The following is a 13335-nucleotide window of genomic DNA, read 5'->3' on the forward strand; positions in this document are numbered from 1 at the left end:
TCGCTAGACCAGACAGGACTGGCAAAAAGTGCTGTTCACTGATGAGTCGCGGTTTTGTCTCACCAGGGGTGATGGTCGGATTCGTGTTTATCGTCAAAGGAATGAGCGTTACACCGAGGCCTGTACTCTGGAGCGGGATCGATTTGGACGTGGAGGGTCCATCATGGTCTGGGGCGGTGTGTCACAGCATCATCGGACTGAGCCTGTTGTCATTGCAGGCAATCTCAACGCTGTGCGTTACAGGGAAGACATCCTCCTCCCTCTTGTGGTACCCTTCCTGCAGGCTCATCCTGACATGACCCTCCAGCATGACAATGCCAGCAGCCATACTGCTCGTTCTGTGCGTGATTTCCTGCAAGACAGGAATGTCTGTGTTCTGCCATGGCCAGCGAAGAGCCCGGATCTCAATCCTATTGAGCACGTCTGGGACCTGTTGGATTGGAGGGTGAGGGCTAGTGTCATTCCCCCCAGAAATGTCCGGGAACTTGCAGGTGCCTTGGTGGAAGAGTGGGGTAATATCTCACAGCAAGAACTGGCAAATCTGGTGCAGTCCATGAGGAGGAGATGCACTGCAGTACTTAATGCAGCTGGTGGCCACACCAGATACTGACTGTTACTTTTGATTTTGACCCCCCCTTTGTTCAGGGACACATTATTCCATTTTTGTTAGTCACATGTCTGTGGAACTTGTTCAGTTTATGTCTCAGTTGTTGAATCTTGTTATGTTCATACAAATATTTACACATGTTAAGTTTGCTGAAAATAAATGCAGTGAGAGGACGTTTCTTTTTTTGCTGAGTTTATCTCACTCACCCAAACCTAATGAAAATTGTATTAGAAAGTGAATGAGCCTTAGATGTTTAAATAGTTTCTCAGTTTTGAAAAGCAGCAGCCAATACCACAAAAACAAAATTTTAATATATTTTTTGAAAATTAGTCTCAAAGAACTGGAAATAGCCTGTGGACTGTGTGTTGGTGTAGCTATACCAGATAGGTGTTCTTTTGCAAATCAACTCTAATCTCATATACATTTCTCTCAGGATGATATCCAGCCTGCTCAAGATGCCCTGCCTCGAAAAACAGTTCTGAAAATCAGCTCACAGCCTAGGTAAGGCATCGTACAAATGTTCCTCCCTTTTCCCTTACATATTCTGGCCGATATTATGACCCCTTTCATATTGCAAATATGATTTAGAATAAATACAGGAAGTTATAGTCTGGTCAGATGACAGCTGTGGAATCTTTTCTTTATGACCAATTAGTTTTGTCTGGGTATGTCTCTGTACTTTCAGACTTTTCAGATCAAAGCATTAGCAACTCATACCAACCTGTCTATTTTCCTCCAGGTCTGTGGTCATTTACAACCCCACGGAGCAGGACCGCACGTCAGTGGTGACCATGTATGTGAACACGCCCCATGTGCGTGTGGTCACAGACCACGGTCATCCCGTCCCCGCTCAAGTCAGCGCGGTGTGGGACAACCCCACCACAGCCTCCACAGAGGTCTTCCAGGTACAACTGTCACATTTTTGTCATTAGTGTTTGTATTTAGCCTTTATTTATCCATGTGAATCTTATTTATTGATCATTTTTTAAATAAGCTTCAAATTCAGATACATTCATGAACTATAATGGCAGTATCAGGGAGGACTATGAGGTTACCCCGGAGATTAACTGGAGATTGATTACCAACGTGTTACCAGTTCATAGTGAAACATACTTTTTTATGTTCATGTATGCTTTTTCTCACATTATCTCATGTTATGGTGTTTTCCCTTGGGGGCAGTTGTCGTTCATAGCACAGGTGCCAGCGCTGGGTCTTGGGGTGTACCAGTTAGGTAAGGCTGCGAGCGGCAGGGCGGAGACTGCAGAATACGTCTTCTTCAGGCAGAGCGGCGAGCTGTCCGTCAACGTGAAGCACTTCACAGTCAACATCCCCCAGGACGCCTCCACCCCCCTCAGCGTCCACAACCCCCACCTCCAGGTCTGGAGCTCCCCCACCACCGGCCTGATGGAGGTAAGACATGCATAGCATAACAAAGCATACCATAGCATAGTAAAGCATAACATAGCATAGCTTAGTAAAGCATAGCATAGTAAAGCAAAGCATAGCATAGCTTAGTAAAGTATAGCATAGCTTAGTAAAGCATAGCATAGCTTAGTAAAGCATAGCACAGCATAGCTTAGTAAAGCATAGCACTTCACAACACAGCAGTGCTCAGCACAGAACTCCTGCAAAAGTGCTATATAATTAAAAACAAAAAACGATGTTTTAAGTGAGAAGGTCTGAAGCCGAAAAAGAAAGGCATTTCACATGAGCACCACAATGCGTACCTCACCCATGCTCTACCAAGGTTTTCCAGCACACAGCTTTGACCTACTACAGTAGCTATGTTGGTCTATTGTACTTCCAACAATATGTAGGCAGGTTGCTTCAAACCTTCTCAAACAGACTAATTCATACCATTAGAGGAGGTGCTCCCAGAATAATGTGATTTGTACCACATACAAGCTAATGTATTGCATTCTTCCCACCCCACATTAAGACCCCCATTCCACTACCTTTTCAAGCTTTTGTTTTATTATATGAAAGCAAGCTTTGCTTTTATACTTACAACACCATCAGGCTTGATTGAGTGAGCTATTTTGTATTGTAGTAATGTGGTGCCTGCCTGTATTTCCTTAAACCTTAAACATGTAATTGAAAAATATCTATATTTCATAACATGTTTTTTGGTCAGTAGGTACCCAACATAAGAACAGGAGGTGGTGTGTTCGACACAGTCACTCATATATATATATATATATATATATATATATATATATATAGAGAGAGAGAGAGAGAGGTCTATAGAGCATGTCTGCATTCCTGATTTCTGTAACCGTTAACTTAACTGTGTAATATTTACATAAGCTCAGAACCACTTGTTTTTCAAACATGGCCCTGTTATCAACTGCTGTGCTGATTAATAGGCAGTTTATCACCTTTGTCAAAAGACTATGTAGCTTAAAGTTATGTGTATTTGTATTTATTTTTGCAATAAAGATGATACAATAATACACATTTACAATAGGCCTATATCTAAAAATACGTACATCCTAATGATATCTATATATACATTATTTTAATAGCAGGACACTGTAAAGTCCATTATCCCTCTGAAGAGTATGAATTAGGCTGTTTGAGAAGGTTTGAATCCTAAGCAACCTGCCTACACATTGCTGGAAGTAAAATAGACAAACATAGCTACTGTAGTAGGTCCAAGATATCTGCTGCAAAACCTTAGTAGAGCATGGGTGGAGTAGGCATTGTGGTGCTCAGGTGAATTTCTTTTTCGGCTTCAGACCAATGCCGACTTCTCACCTAAAACATACTTTTTGTTTTTAATTTCCATGGTTTTTACACTGTAAGGTGACTATACAACATTATTATTCAACATTATAATACAGCAAAACACAGCCATAAAAGTAAAGCAAAAGTACACAATAATGACAAATGACAACATAAATAATGTAGTTATTAGTCTTTATTTAATATTAACAGCTGATTTTCCAGAGGGATGCAAAGAACCAGAGACCCATTTAAGCCAATATGGAATAAACTGGGGAAAAAATCCCTGATCTCTTTTAACAAGACAATCGAGAAAGATCCTGGAAAATACACAAATAATCAACATGTATGTACCCATTAACTATTTACATGAAAATGTACTTTAACGTTTACTGAAGAAAAGCCTAGTACTAAATTACCTGTAAACAATAGTGAGTTATTACAAAATATAAGATTTACAATCAAACGTACATTCATCAGATATAGCTAGTAAACTTTGTACATACAATTCAGGGATGGCCACAATTGCTCTTGAAGAGCTTCAGGGTTATGCAGGCTTTCTTGTTCAAGCAAAGTTCTACCACACCTGATTCTACTATTCAAGGTATCGATGAACAGCGAGGTCTCTATGAACATCTGAGTAATAGAATCAGGTGTGGTAGCACTGGGCTTGAACAAAAAATCCTGCATAACCTTGTGGCTCGTCAATAACAATTTTGGTAACTCCTGATACAAACACTGTGACAAATGACAAACTGCTGAGAAACACCTGTAAGTCATTAGACAAGTACAAAACACTTTTAAGAATACATATTTACAAATCTGACATTGGATAGGTGCTCTAAATCCTTTAACTACAAATGTTCTTAGTAATGCTGTACACAGCAGTCCAACTCCAGTAAAAGAGCACACACTCCCACATGTATAATTGGCATCTATCCTGGCCATTAGGCAGGCTGGGGCTTTCCCAGCAGCACGAAGATTGGTGTAGAGCTCCACTTCTCTTGTGTGCACGTCAGGAGAGGGGGTAATCAACTGCTTGTTTAACAATTCAACTGCAGAGCTGGGAAGTCTGCCTATGTGCAAGTCTCTGCCATTAAGCAGTGTGTCCCTGGGATGTACTGTAGGGATGCATCTGACGGATGAGGGCAACAACGTCTTCCTTGAGAGTTTGAGAGCTGGTCTCTCCACCGTTATCTCCTCCGTAGTAGCAAGACGTGCGCTCTAGTACTACATACACGTCACACTCCCTGTCCCTTTTTGCCAAGTCTAATGGTCATCTTATGAACGATGTAGCCTCGTTTTAATCCGACGTCTAAAATCGGACCTAGGTTTGGGCAAAAAATAGTCTGCCAACCCTAATGCTAACAACCCTGGGTTCTCGGTAACGGCCGGACGGATCATGACGAGAGGCGGGGAGTGTGTTGTACCTCCAATCAAATTGATTTGGAATTTTCATAGACATTGGTGTCATATTGGCTTAGATATGATGGTAGGGAGATTTGAATTTAACATTGAGCTTCAACCAATCCCATACTATAGTCGTGCCGACCTGCGCGACTAGAATTCAAGCTTATTCTAATATTAGCACTGAACCAGAGTCATAAAGTGTATAGTGACTGTGACCTGCACTGAAAGGTTGCATGGAATGTGTTACACTTCTAGACTGTCAATGGGACTGACAGGGTATCAAACCAGGGTCGTCTGTGTGACACAAGACTATATTATTCCTCTGAGCTAAAGCCTAGGCATTAGTTCTCGGAAGTAAAACAAGTCCAGGTCTCAGGCAAAATTAGTCATCACACAAGCTCATCACATTGTTCACCAAACCACCTCAGCTACAACAACACAGGATAAAGTTTGTTAGCTCTCTTTATTGATGTCAAGCTGTCAATGTAATGGTGATGTAAGTATTGAATCTGACTTTCTTCTGACTGACACCCACAGAGATTGAAGCTGAAAGAGGACGGCTCAGAACACCAGATCAAGGTGGAGTTTGCATGGTACGGCACAACCAGCAACCGAGATAAAAGCGGAGCCTACTTGTTCCTGCCCGACGGGGAAGCCAAGGTAACCCGACAACTTTATTAAACGTGATTGATTCTCCGTTGTCAACGTGTATCATTACAGCTGTACTGAAACCTTTTAAAGAAGAGAGTGCTTTCAGCTCTTACAGTAAAGGGAAAGGAGATACCTAGTCAGCTGCACATTTTACATTTACATTTTAGTCATTTAGCAGACGCTCTTATCCAGTGTGACTTACAGTTAACAACTGAATGCATTCAACCGAAATGTGTCTTCCACATTTAACCCAATGACTCTGAATCAGAGAGTAGTTCTGTTCCCCCAGTTTCACTCTCTTTTATCCCTTATTTGTGCTCCCTTACCAGCACACTCTCTGTAGGAGGTATTATTGGCAGAGGATGGATGGGAGATGGTGTTATGAGTGATTTGATTCCCATTGATTTTCTGTCCTCCTCCAGATGTACTCTCCCGCTCGGCCTCCAGTGATACGGGTAACCAAGGGATCTGTGTTCTCTGAGATCACTACTACCTTCGATCATGTGACGCACACTCTACGCCTCTATAATGTTCAAGGTAATGATGGAATGTGTGTGTGTGCGAGTGCGCGTGCATGCGTGGCTTATCTACAATTGACTCCATACATTGAGACCTTGATCAGTGACACAACTGAAAGCAGTTGTACATACATGCATGAGAACGTGTAGCCTACATGTATCAAAATCAGAAAAACAGAACCTTGAAAGATCAAAACACCCTGAAATATTATGTTTGTCTGTGTAATGGGAGAAGATCCAAAACCCGGTCTGTAGATGAGCTACATGAAGACTCACTCAGTGAGCCTACTAGCATAGTCTAGAGAGAGAGAGAGAGGGAGAGAGACGGTTTAGTCAGTGCAATACCTTTTGAATGGCTTGCTTTCGTAGAGAAAATTAGTGTTGTTCTGTTGCGTGCTTGGTGAGAAAAAGGAAGCTGCAGTCATGCCCACCAGGAGAAGGAGACCCTGAAGGGCTGCATGTCATCGCACAGCCAAGCAGGCCTTAAATTGGACCCAGCATGCAGATTTTTACTTAATGAATGGTTTCATTGCATATTTTGACCTGAGGGTACAGTATATAGAGATGCAGTATACAGGTTGCAAGACGTATCACTAGAGTTGTAATTTACCCATTTGGAATGCTACACTGTGCCATTGATCTTCTATTAATGTATTTACGATATTTAATGGCTCAATGTTGAGACCCAATTTACTTTCACTGCTTTTGCATTCACCCAAAGTCTATGTACTGTAACTGTGGTTTTTTCTTCTTAGATATATTTATTCATGTTTTGCATTATTTCTGGGGGTATGTTTATTTTTTTTCCACCTGAAAAACTGGGGCAAATTTGTTCAACTGTTAATTTTTTTCCCTCCCAGGTGATTAATTAAGTTAGGTATGTAAAATTATATCAAACAATGTAAGATGTATTCCCAAAAAATGTATTTCCAAAAAGTGTATTCGGAGACTCTCTAGGAGTATAATTAATACCTTGAAATCAAGCCAAAGAGGAAAGAAGCTTTTAAATATGTGCTGTGAATATGCTCTGTGATTGTGTTAGTGTTCTCTCTCTCTCTCTCTCTCTATAGGTGTGGAGGGCCAGGCGGTGGAGATCTGTAACTCGGTAGATATAAGGGGGGAGTTCAACCGTGAAATTACAATGAGGTTAACATCAGATGTGGACAGCAAGGATCGATTCTTCACAGACCTCAACGGATTCCAGGTACTGTTACTGTATAACCTGGAACTCACTCTCTCTTTCACTCACTCTCTCTCCCCTCCCCTCTCTACTCAGGCACTGCCCCCAGATCATTCAATGAGAGAATGAGAATTGTATTTTGTACACACTGAAGGATAAGTGTACAGGTAAATCGGTCACAGCTTTTCGAGGGCTTACTTAATGAAAAAAGCCACTTTGAAAGGAAATGTAGCACTACAGTAACCCCTGATATTTAAAATAACTCAGACAAATGCATAGAGTGAAGAAAACATTGACAAAGAGCAACCTTACACAAGGTATACATTCTAATTCAAATGTTCCACGTGGAACATTTTAATTAGAATTTCTAGTAGGAATGCACAATTACAGCCCAGTCTCTAGCTATCCAGTTGCGAGAAAACACTCCACAATATAACAGAGCCATATATACCAGAGCAAATACTGCTTTTCTTGCTTCTGAAGTGGAGATTTCTATGCGAGATTGTGCATGGACATTGAACATGTCAACAGTAATGACATGAGCAATTAACTATGATACAAATGGCTATTTAGTAGCATTAGCTTGAATGTACATAGAAACTGGATGTCCAAACTCCTAGAAATGATTTCATGGACGTCTCCCATTTTGTCATAACATAAAGTTTTGATTTGAAAACAAAAGGTGAAATGCAGATTTAAACGATTCGATTTTGTTCAGGGGAGAATCTTTAGACAGATCAGTGTTTGAGCGCCCTTGCCAATTAGACACGCTGCCATAATTCTAGAGAGAGGCAGTGTTTTCCCTCAATCTCAATTTGCATGTTTTTGGCAGTCTGACCTTACTTTCAGGGATTAAGAGGGATTTACTGCCATCAGAGATTAAATATTTTGTTCTCCGAAATGCTACGCTTCACGCAAACAAACAAAAACAACCCACTTGAAGAGCTTCTCGTACTCATTGTAGTCAAAACAAAGTCGGTCGGCTTAAGATCCCACTCAACACAGTTGCTCACTGGTGATTCAGTATGTGTGGGGCCAGGAGTTTTTCCCTCATAGGAAAAACTCTGGGTCCTTGTTGAAGCCTTTAACAAGGGCCTTGAGGTTTTCCTAGTCAGGTCACATGGTTCCTCAACATCACCTTTATATGTGACCAGAGACGGAAGAGGAAGCGAGACATCTCAATCGCTCCTTTTTTCTGGTTAGTCAACTAACTAAGCAGATCAGACCCAGCTGCTATCGCAATGGTGCCTATGGGAGAGCCACCCCTTAACCTCTACGGGATCTGTGTCCCGTATACAGGACGGTTGAGCTAACGTGCGCTAATGTGATTAGCATGACTGTTGTAAGTAACAGCAAACTTTCCAGGACATAGACATGTCATATAGGGGCAGAAAGCTTACATTTGTGTTAATCTAACGGCACTATCCAATTTACAGTAGCTATTACAGTAAAAAAAGACATTGCTATTGTTTGAGAGTGCACAACAACAACAAAAATGATCACGGCAACTGGTTTGATACGTTCACATCTGAAGGTAAATAATGTACTTACATTCAGTAATCTTGCTCTGATGTGTCATCCTAAGGGTCCCAGAGATAAAATGTAGCATAGTTTTGTTTGATAAAATCAATTTTTATATTCAAATTAGGAACTGGGTTCTACAGTTTGAGCCCCTGCTGTCTCTGGCTCCACATCCACCCCGCCTGGCCATCTAGATGTGTGAAAGTTAGTGTATAAGCTAATGATCCATCATGTATGACATTCCTGGGAGTGTGTAAACTTACATTTTGTATTACCAGATCATTTTTGTATGTTCTCTAAAGTTATGTATCAATTGACTAATTCAGCACATGTGGGCAGACTTGATACAAAATAGTCCAGTATTGCAATGCTTCACAGGATCAACCTGAAACTTTGCATACATACTGCTGCCATCTAGTGGCCCAAATCTAAATTGCACCTAAACAGCAATATTATATTGTGGTCTTTCTCTTGCATTTCAAAGATGATAACAAAATAAAAATAAAATAAACATTTTTGTTTGTATTATCTTTTACCAGATCTAATGTGTTATATTCTCCTACATTAATTTCACATTTCCACAAACTTCAAAGTGTTTCCTTTCAAATGGTATCAAGAATATGCATATCCTTGCTTTAGGTCCTGAGCTACAGGCAGTTAGATTTGGGTATGTCATTTTAGGCGAAAATTGAAAAAAAGGGTCAGATCATTAAGAGGTTAAGCAGACCGTAACTGTGACAATTTCTTTCAATGGTAAATGTCATCAAATCAAATCGTATTTGTCACATGCTTCGTAAACGACAGGTGAAGACTAACAGTGAAATGCTTACTTACAAGCCCTTCCCAACAATGCAGAGAGAGAAATAGAAAAATGATAACACAATAAATAAATACACAATGAGTAACGATAACTTGGCTATATACATAGGGTACCAGTAGTAGGTAGCTTAGTGGTTAAGAGCGTTGTGCCAGTAACCAAAAGGTCGCTGGTTCTAATCCCCGAGCCGACTAGGTGAAAAATCTGTCTGTGCCCTTGAGCAAGGCACTTAACCCTAATTGCTCCTGTAAGTCGCTCTGGATAAGAGCGTCTGCTAAATGACGTAAAATTTAAATATCGAGTCGATGTGAAGGGGTACGAAGGAATTGAGGTAAATATGTACATATAGGTAGGGGTAAAGTGACTAGGCAACAGGATAGATAATAAACAGTAGCAGCACCATATGTGATGAGTCAAAAGAGTTAGTGCAAAAAGGGTCAATGCAGGTAGCTATTTAGTTAACTATTTAGCAGTCTTATGGCTTGGGGGTAGAAGCTGTTCAGGGTCCTGTCGGTTCCAGACTTGGTGCATCGGTACCGTTTGCCGTGCGGTAGCAGAGAGAACAGTCTATGACTTGGGTGGCTGGAGTCTTTGACCATTTTTAGGGCCTTCCTCTGACACCCCCTGGTATAGAGGTCCTGGATGGCAGGGAGCTCGGCCCCAGTGATGTGCTGGGCCGTATGCACTACCCTCTGTAGCGCCTTGCGGTCGGATGCCAAGCAGTTGCCATACTAAGCGGTGATGCAGCCAGTCAAGATGCTTTCAATGGTGCAATAGAAGTTTTTCAGGATCTGAGGGCCCATGACAAATCCTTTCAGCCTCCTGAGGGGGAAGAGGCATTGTCGTGATACCAAGGAACTTGAAGGTCTGGACCCGCTCCACTAAAGCCCAGTCGATGTGGATGGGGGCGTGCTCGGCCCTCCGTTTCCTGTAGTCCATGATCAGCTCCTTTGTCTTGCTGACGTTGAGGGAAAAGTTGTTGTCCTGGCACCACACTGCCAGGTCACTAACATACTGACATCCTCCCTATAGGCTGTCTCATCGTCGTCGGTGATCAGGCCTACCACTGTTGTGTTGTCAGCAAACTTAATGATGGTGTTGGAGTAGTGCACGGCCACGCAGTTGTGGGTGAACAGGGAGTACAGGGGGGGACTAAGCACGCACCCGTGTTGAGGGTCAGCACGGCGGCTGTCTTGTTGCCTACCCTCACCACCTGGGGGCGGCCGGTCAGGAAGTCCAGGATCCAGTTGCAGAAGAAGGAGTTCAGTCCCAGGGTTGTGAGCTTAGTGATGAGCTTGGAAGGCACTATGGTGTTGAACGCCGAGCTGTAGTCAATGAACAGCATTCTCACATAGGTGTTCCTCTTGTCCATGTGAGAGAGGGCAGTGTGGAGAGCAATAGAGATTGCGTCATCTATGGATCTGTTTGGGCGTTATGCGAATTGGAGTGGGTCCAGGGTGTCTGGGATGATGGTGCTGATGTGAGCCATGACCAGCCTTTCAAAGCATTTCATGGCTACAGATGTGAGTGCTACGGGCAATAGTCATTTAGACAGGTTACCTTGGCATTCTTGGGCACAGGGTGGTCTGCTTGAAACATGTAGGTATTACTGACCGGGTCAGGGAGAGGTTGAAAATGTTGGTGAAGACACTTGCCAGCTGGTCAGCACATCTTCATTTATCCACCATCTTTGATGTGATTTTCTCGCAGATCCAGCCTAGAAGAACCATGGCCAAGCTTCCCCTCCAGGCAAACTTCTACCCCATGACCAGTATGGCCTACCTTCAGGACTCCGGCACCAGACTGACCCTGCTCACCGCACAGTCCCTGGGCTCCGCCAGCCTCAAGAGTGGTGAGTGCAGGCCGGGGGATTTGTTTTCTGTTGTCTATTGGAAGGAGGGCATCAGTACTTTAAGTCTCCAGGAAAGATGACATCCCTGCTCGGTTCTAAGATTCCCATCTGTACAGTACATAATGTAATCTACTATTTTGGCACCAGGATGTGATATTAAAATGAGTGCAGTTTCTATCGTGCTGTTTCTTGCCAAGCTTTAAATGTAGGCCCTACAGATACATTTCTGTTATGTGAACAGAAGGCAACGTGATATTGAAATAGATCAACTTTGACCTTTTCCCCTCCAGGCCAATTGGAGGTGATCATGGACCGTCGGCTGAACCAGGATGATAACCGCGGGCTGGGCCAGGGCGTCCTGGACAACAAAGTTACCGCCAGCTCCTTCCGCCTGCTGCTGGAGAAGAGGGCCAAGACCGATGGGGTACTAATACCAGGAGTTTGAAGCAATTTTGTCATTTTCATAGTTACTGTAGTTTGTAGTTCTACTAAAGTTCATTGACTTTTGAAGGTCGACAATGGAGACTTGATTAAGACGATTAGGGTTAAAACATTGTCATATATTATATTATGATCAATCCTCTCTTTTGCCAATTACTTTTGCACCAGAGTATTGTCCTAACCCGTTCCTGTCCCTGCTTTGATATTTCCAGGGGGAGAAACCCTCGCCCCTCAGCTACCCGTCTCTGCTGAGTCACGTGTCGTCGCTGTACCTGAACCACCCTCTGATCTCCATGGCTGTGAGCACGGAGGCAGAGTCCCTGTCTCTATCCCCCTTAAACCCGCTGGCCTCATCACTGCCCTGTGATGTCCACATGGTCAACCTACGCACCATCCAGTCCAAGGTAAGGATTTTTGTAATGCTACATAATACTTTCTTCTCTTTTCTCCCTGTGGAGCATAAGGCCACAACAAGCCTTACATTCTGTTGCTATTTTACCTGTGTAGTAATGCTTTAATTACAATACATTAACATGTTGTTACGTAGTGATTTAATCATTGCTTTGTACATGCATATTCATGGCGTTGAGACATGAATAAACGCTCACATCATTAGCTACCCGTATTCAAATAATGAATTACTATGTAACATGTTAATACAATGTTGTTGCTACAGTAATTACAGTGTTACTACATAGGAGCAACTCCTTACAAAGAGTTACCAAGTTTTCTAAAGTGATGACTGTACCGCTGTGTTCTCATAGTCATTGGCTTTAATGTGATTAAGCTCATCCCTGACTGTATTGATTATCCTGGCAGTATGGAATACTGTCTTAATTGCTTGTTAGGACAAAACACACACACACTCAGCACTCCTCCAAGGGGCTCTCCATTCATTTCCTTATATCATCTCTGTAAATACACTACATCTGTATGTTGTAAGTCTTCTATGGTCTCCTCTTTGTTGCTGCATAGCCCATTAACTCTGATGATACCGCCGTCTATCAAGATCAAGCTAATTGTTCCGGAATCTGCCAACCAATTTGCTCAATTATCGATTGCAAAGACATGCTCGGACATCCAATTTGACTCTAAGAACAAATCAAAAGAGGAGACGTGCAGAACCATTAAATGTGTTTTAGACGAGGGCTTTGTACTAATTTATACGAATACTCACATGGTGACACCCCTGCCGCTCCTACTACCACACTTATTATGCACTGTGGCATCTCCATGTACTCAGCCAGGGACTGTGAATGTAAAAAAAAATGTTTCTGAAAGGGGGATGAAATTGTCTTGTGCTTGTTACTGCAGTAAACCTCGAACATGGCTGTGGAAATGCAGCTGACTTGTGAAAGGGTGGTCTCTATAATTGCCCCAGTGTTTAGGCTGAGGAGGGGGACAGGAGGGGTCTTTATTGGGACTGAAGCATTTCTCACTGGCCTTACAGGAGGAAGGGGGTGGCCCGTCGAACGAGGCGGCTTTGATTCTGCACAGAAAAGGCTTTGACTGTGCCTTCTCGAATAGGAACACAGGGCTACTGTGTGCCACCACGCAGGGGAAGGTAAGACCTGCCACACACACGCCAGCACACACAGGAACACACACACGTAT

General features: G+C 42.7%; 1 protein-coding gene across 2 annotated transcripts in view; it reads left to right on the top strand.

The window, feature by feature from the left end:
- Positions 1-13335, top strand: part of LOC311127171 (alpha-mannosidase 2-like) — a 56386-nt gene that overhangs the window by 39975 nt on the left and 3076 nt on the right. For both annotated transcript variants that reach the window (XM_084158950.1, XM_084158949.1), the window contains exons 12-21: positions 1041-1108; positions 1347-1512; positions 1787-2017; positions 5279-5401; positions 5815-5929; positions 6981-7114; positions 11139-11280; positions 11571-11704; positions 11934-12125; positions 13172-13285. In XM_084158950.1, the coding sequence (XP_084015076.1) occupies positions 1041-1108; positions 1347-1512; positions 1787-2017; positions 5279-5401; positions 5815-5929; positions 6981-7114; positions 11139-11280; positions 11571-11704; positions 11934-12125; positions 13172-13285 (1419 nt within the window). The remainder of the gene's footprint in view (positions 1-1040; positions 1109-1346; positions 1513-1786; positions 2018-5278; positions 5402-5814; positions 5930-6980; positions 7115-11138; positions 11281-11570; positions 11705-11933; positions 12126-13171; positions 13286-13335) is intronic.

Source organism: Coregonus lavaretus (genome assembly GCF_964263955.1).
Source record: "Coregonus lavaretus genome assembly, chromosome: 4".
Lineage (NCBI taxonomy): Eukaryota > Metazoa > Chordata > Actinopteri > Salmoniformes > Salmonidae > Coregonus > Coregonus lavaretus.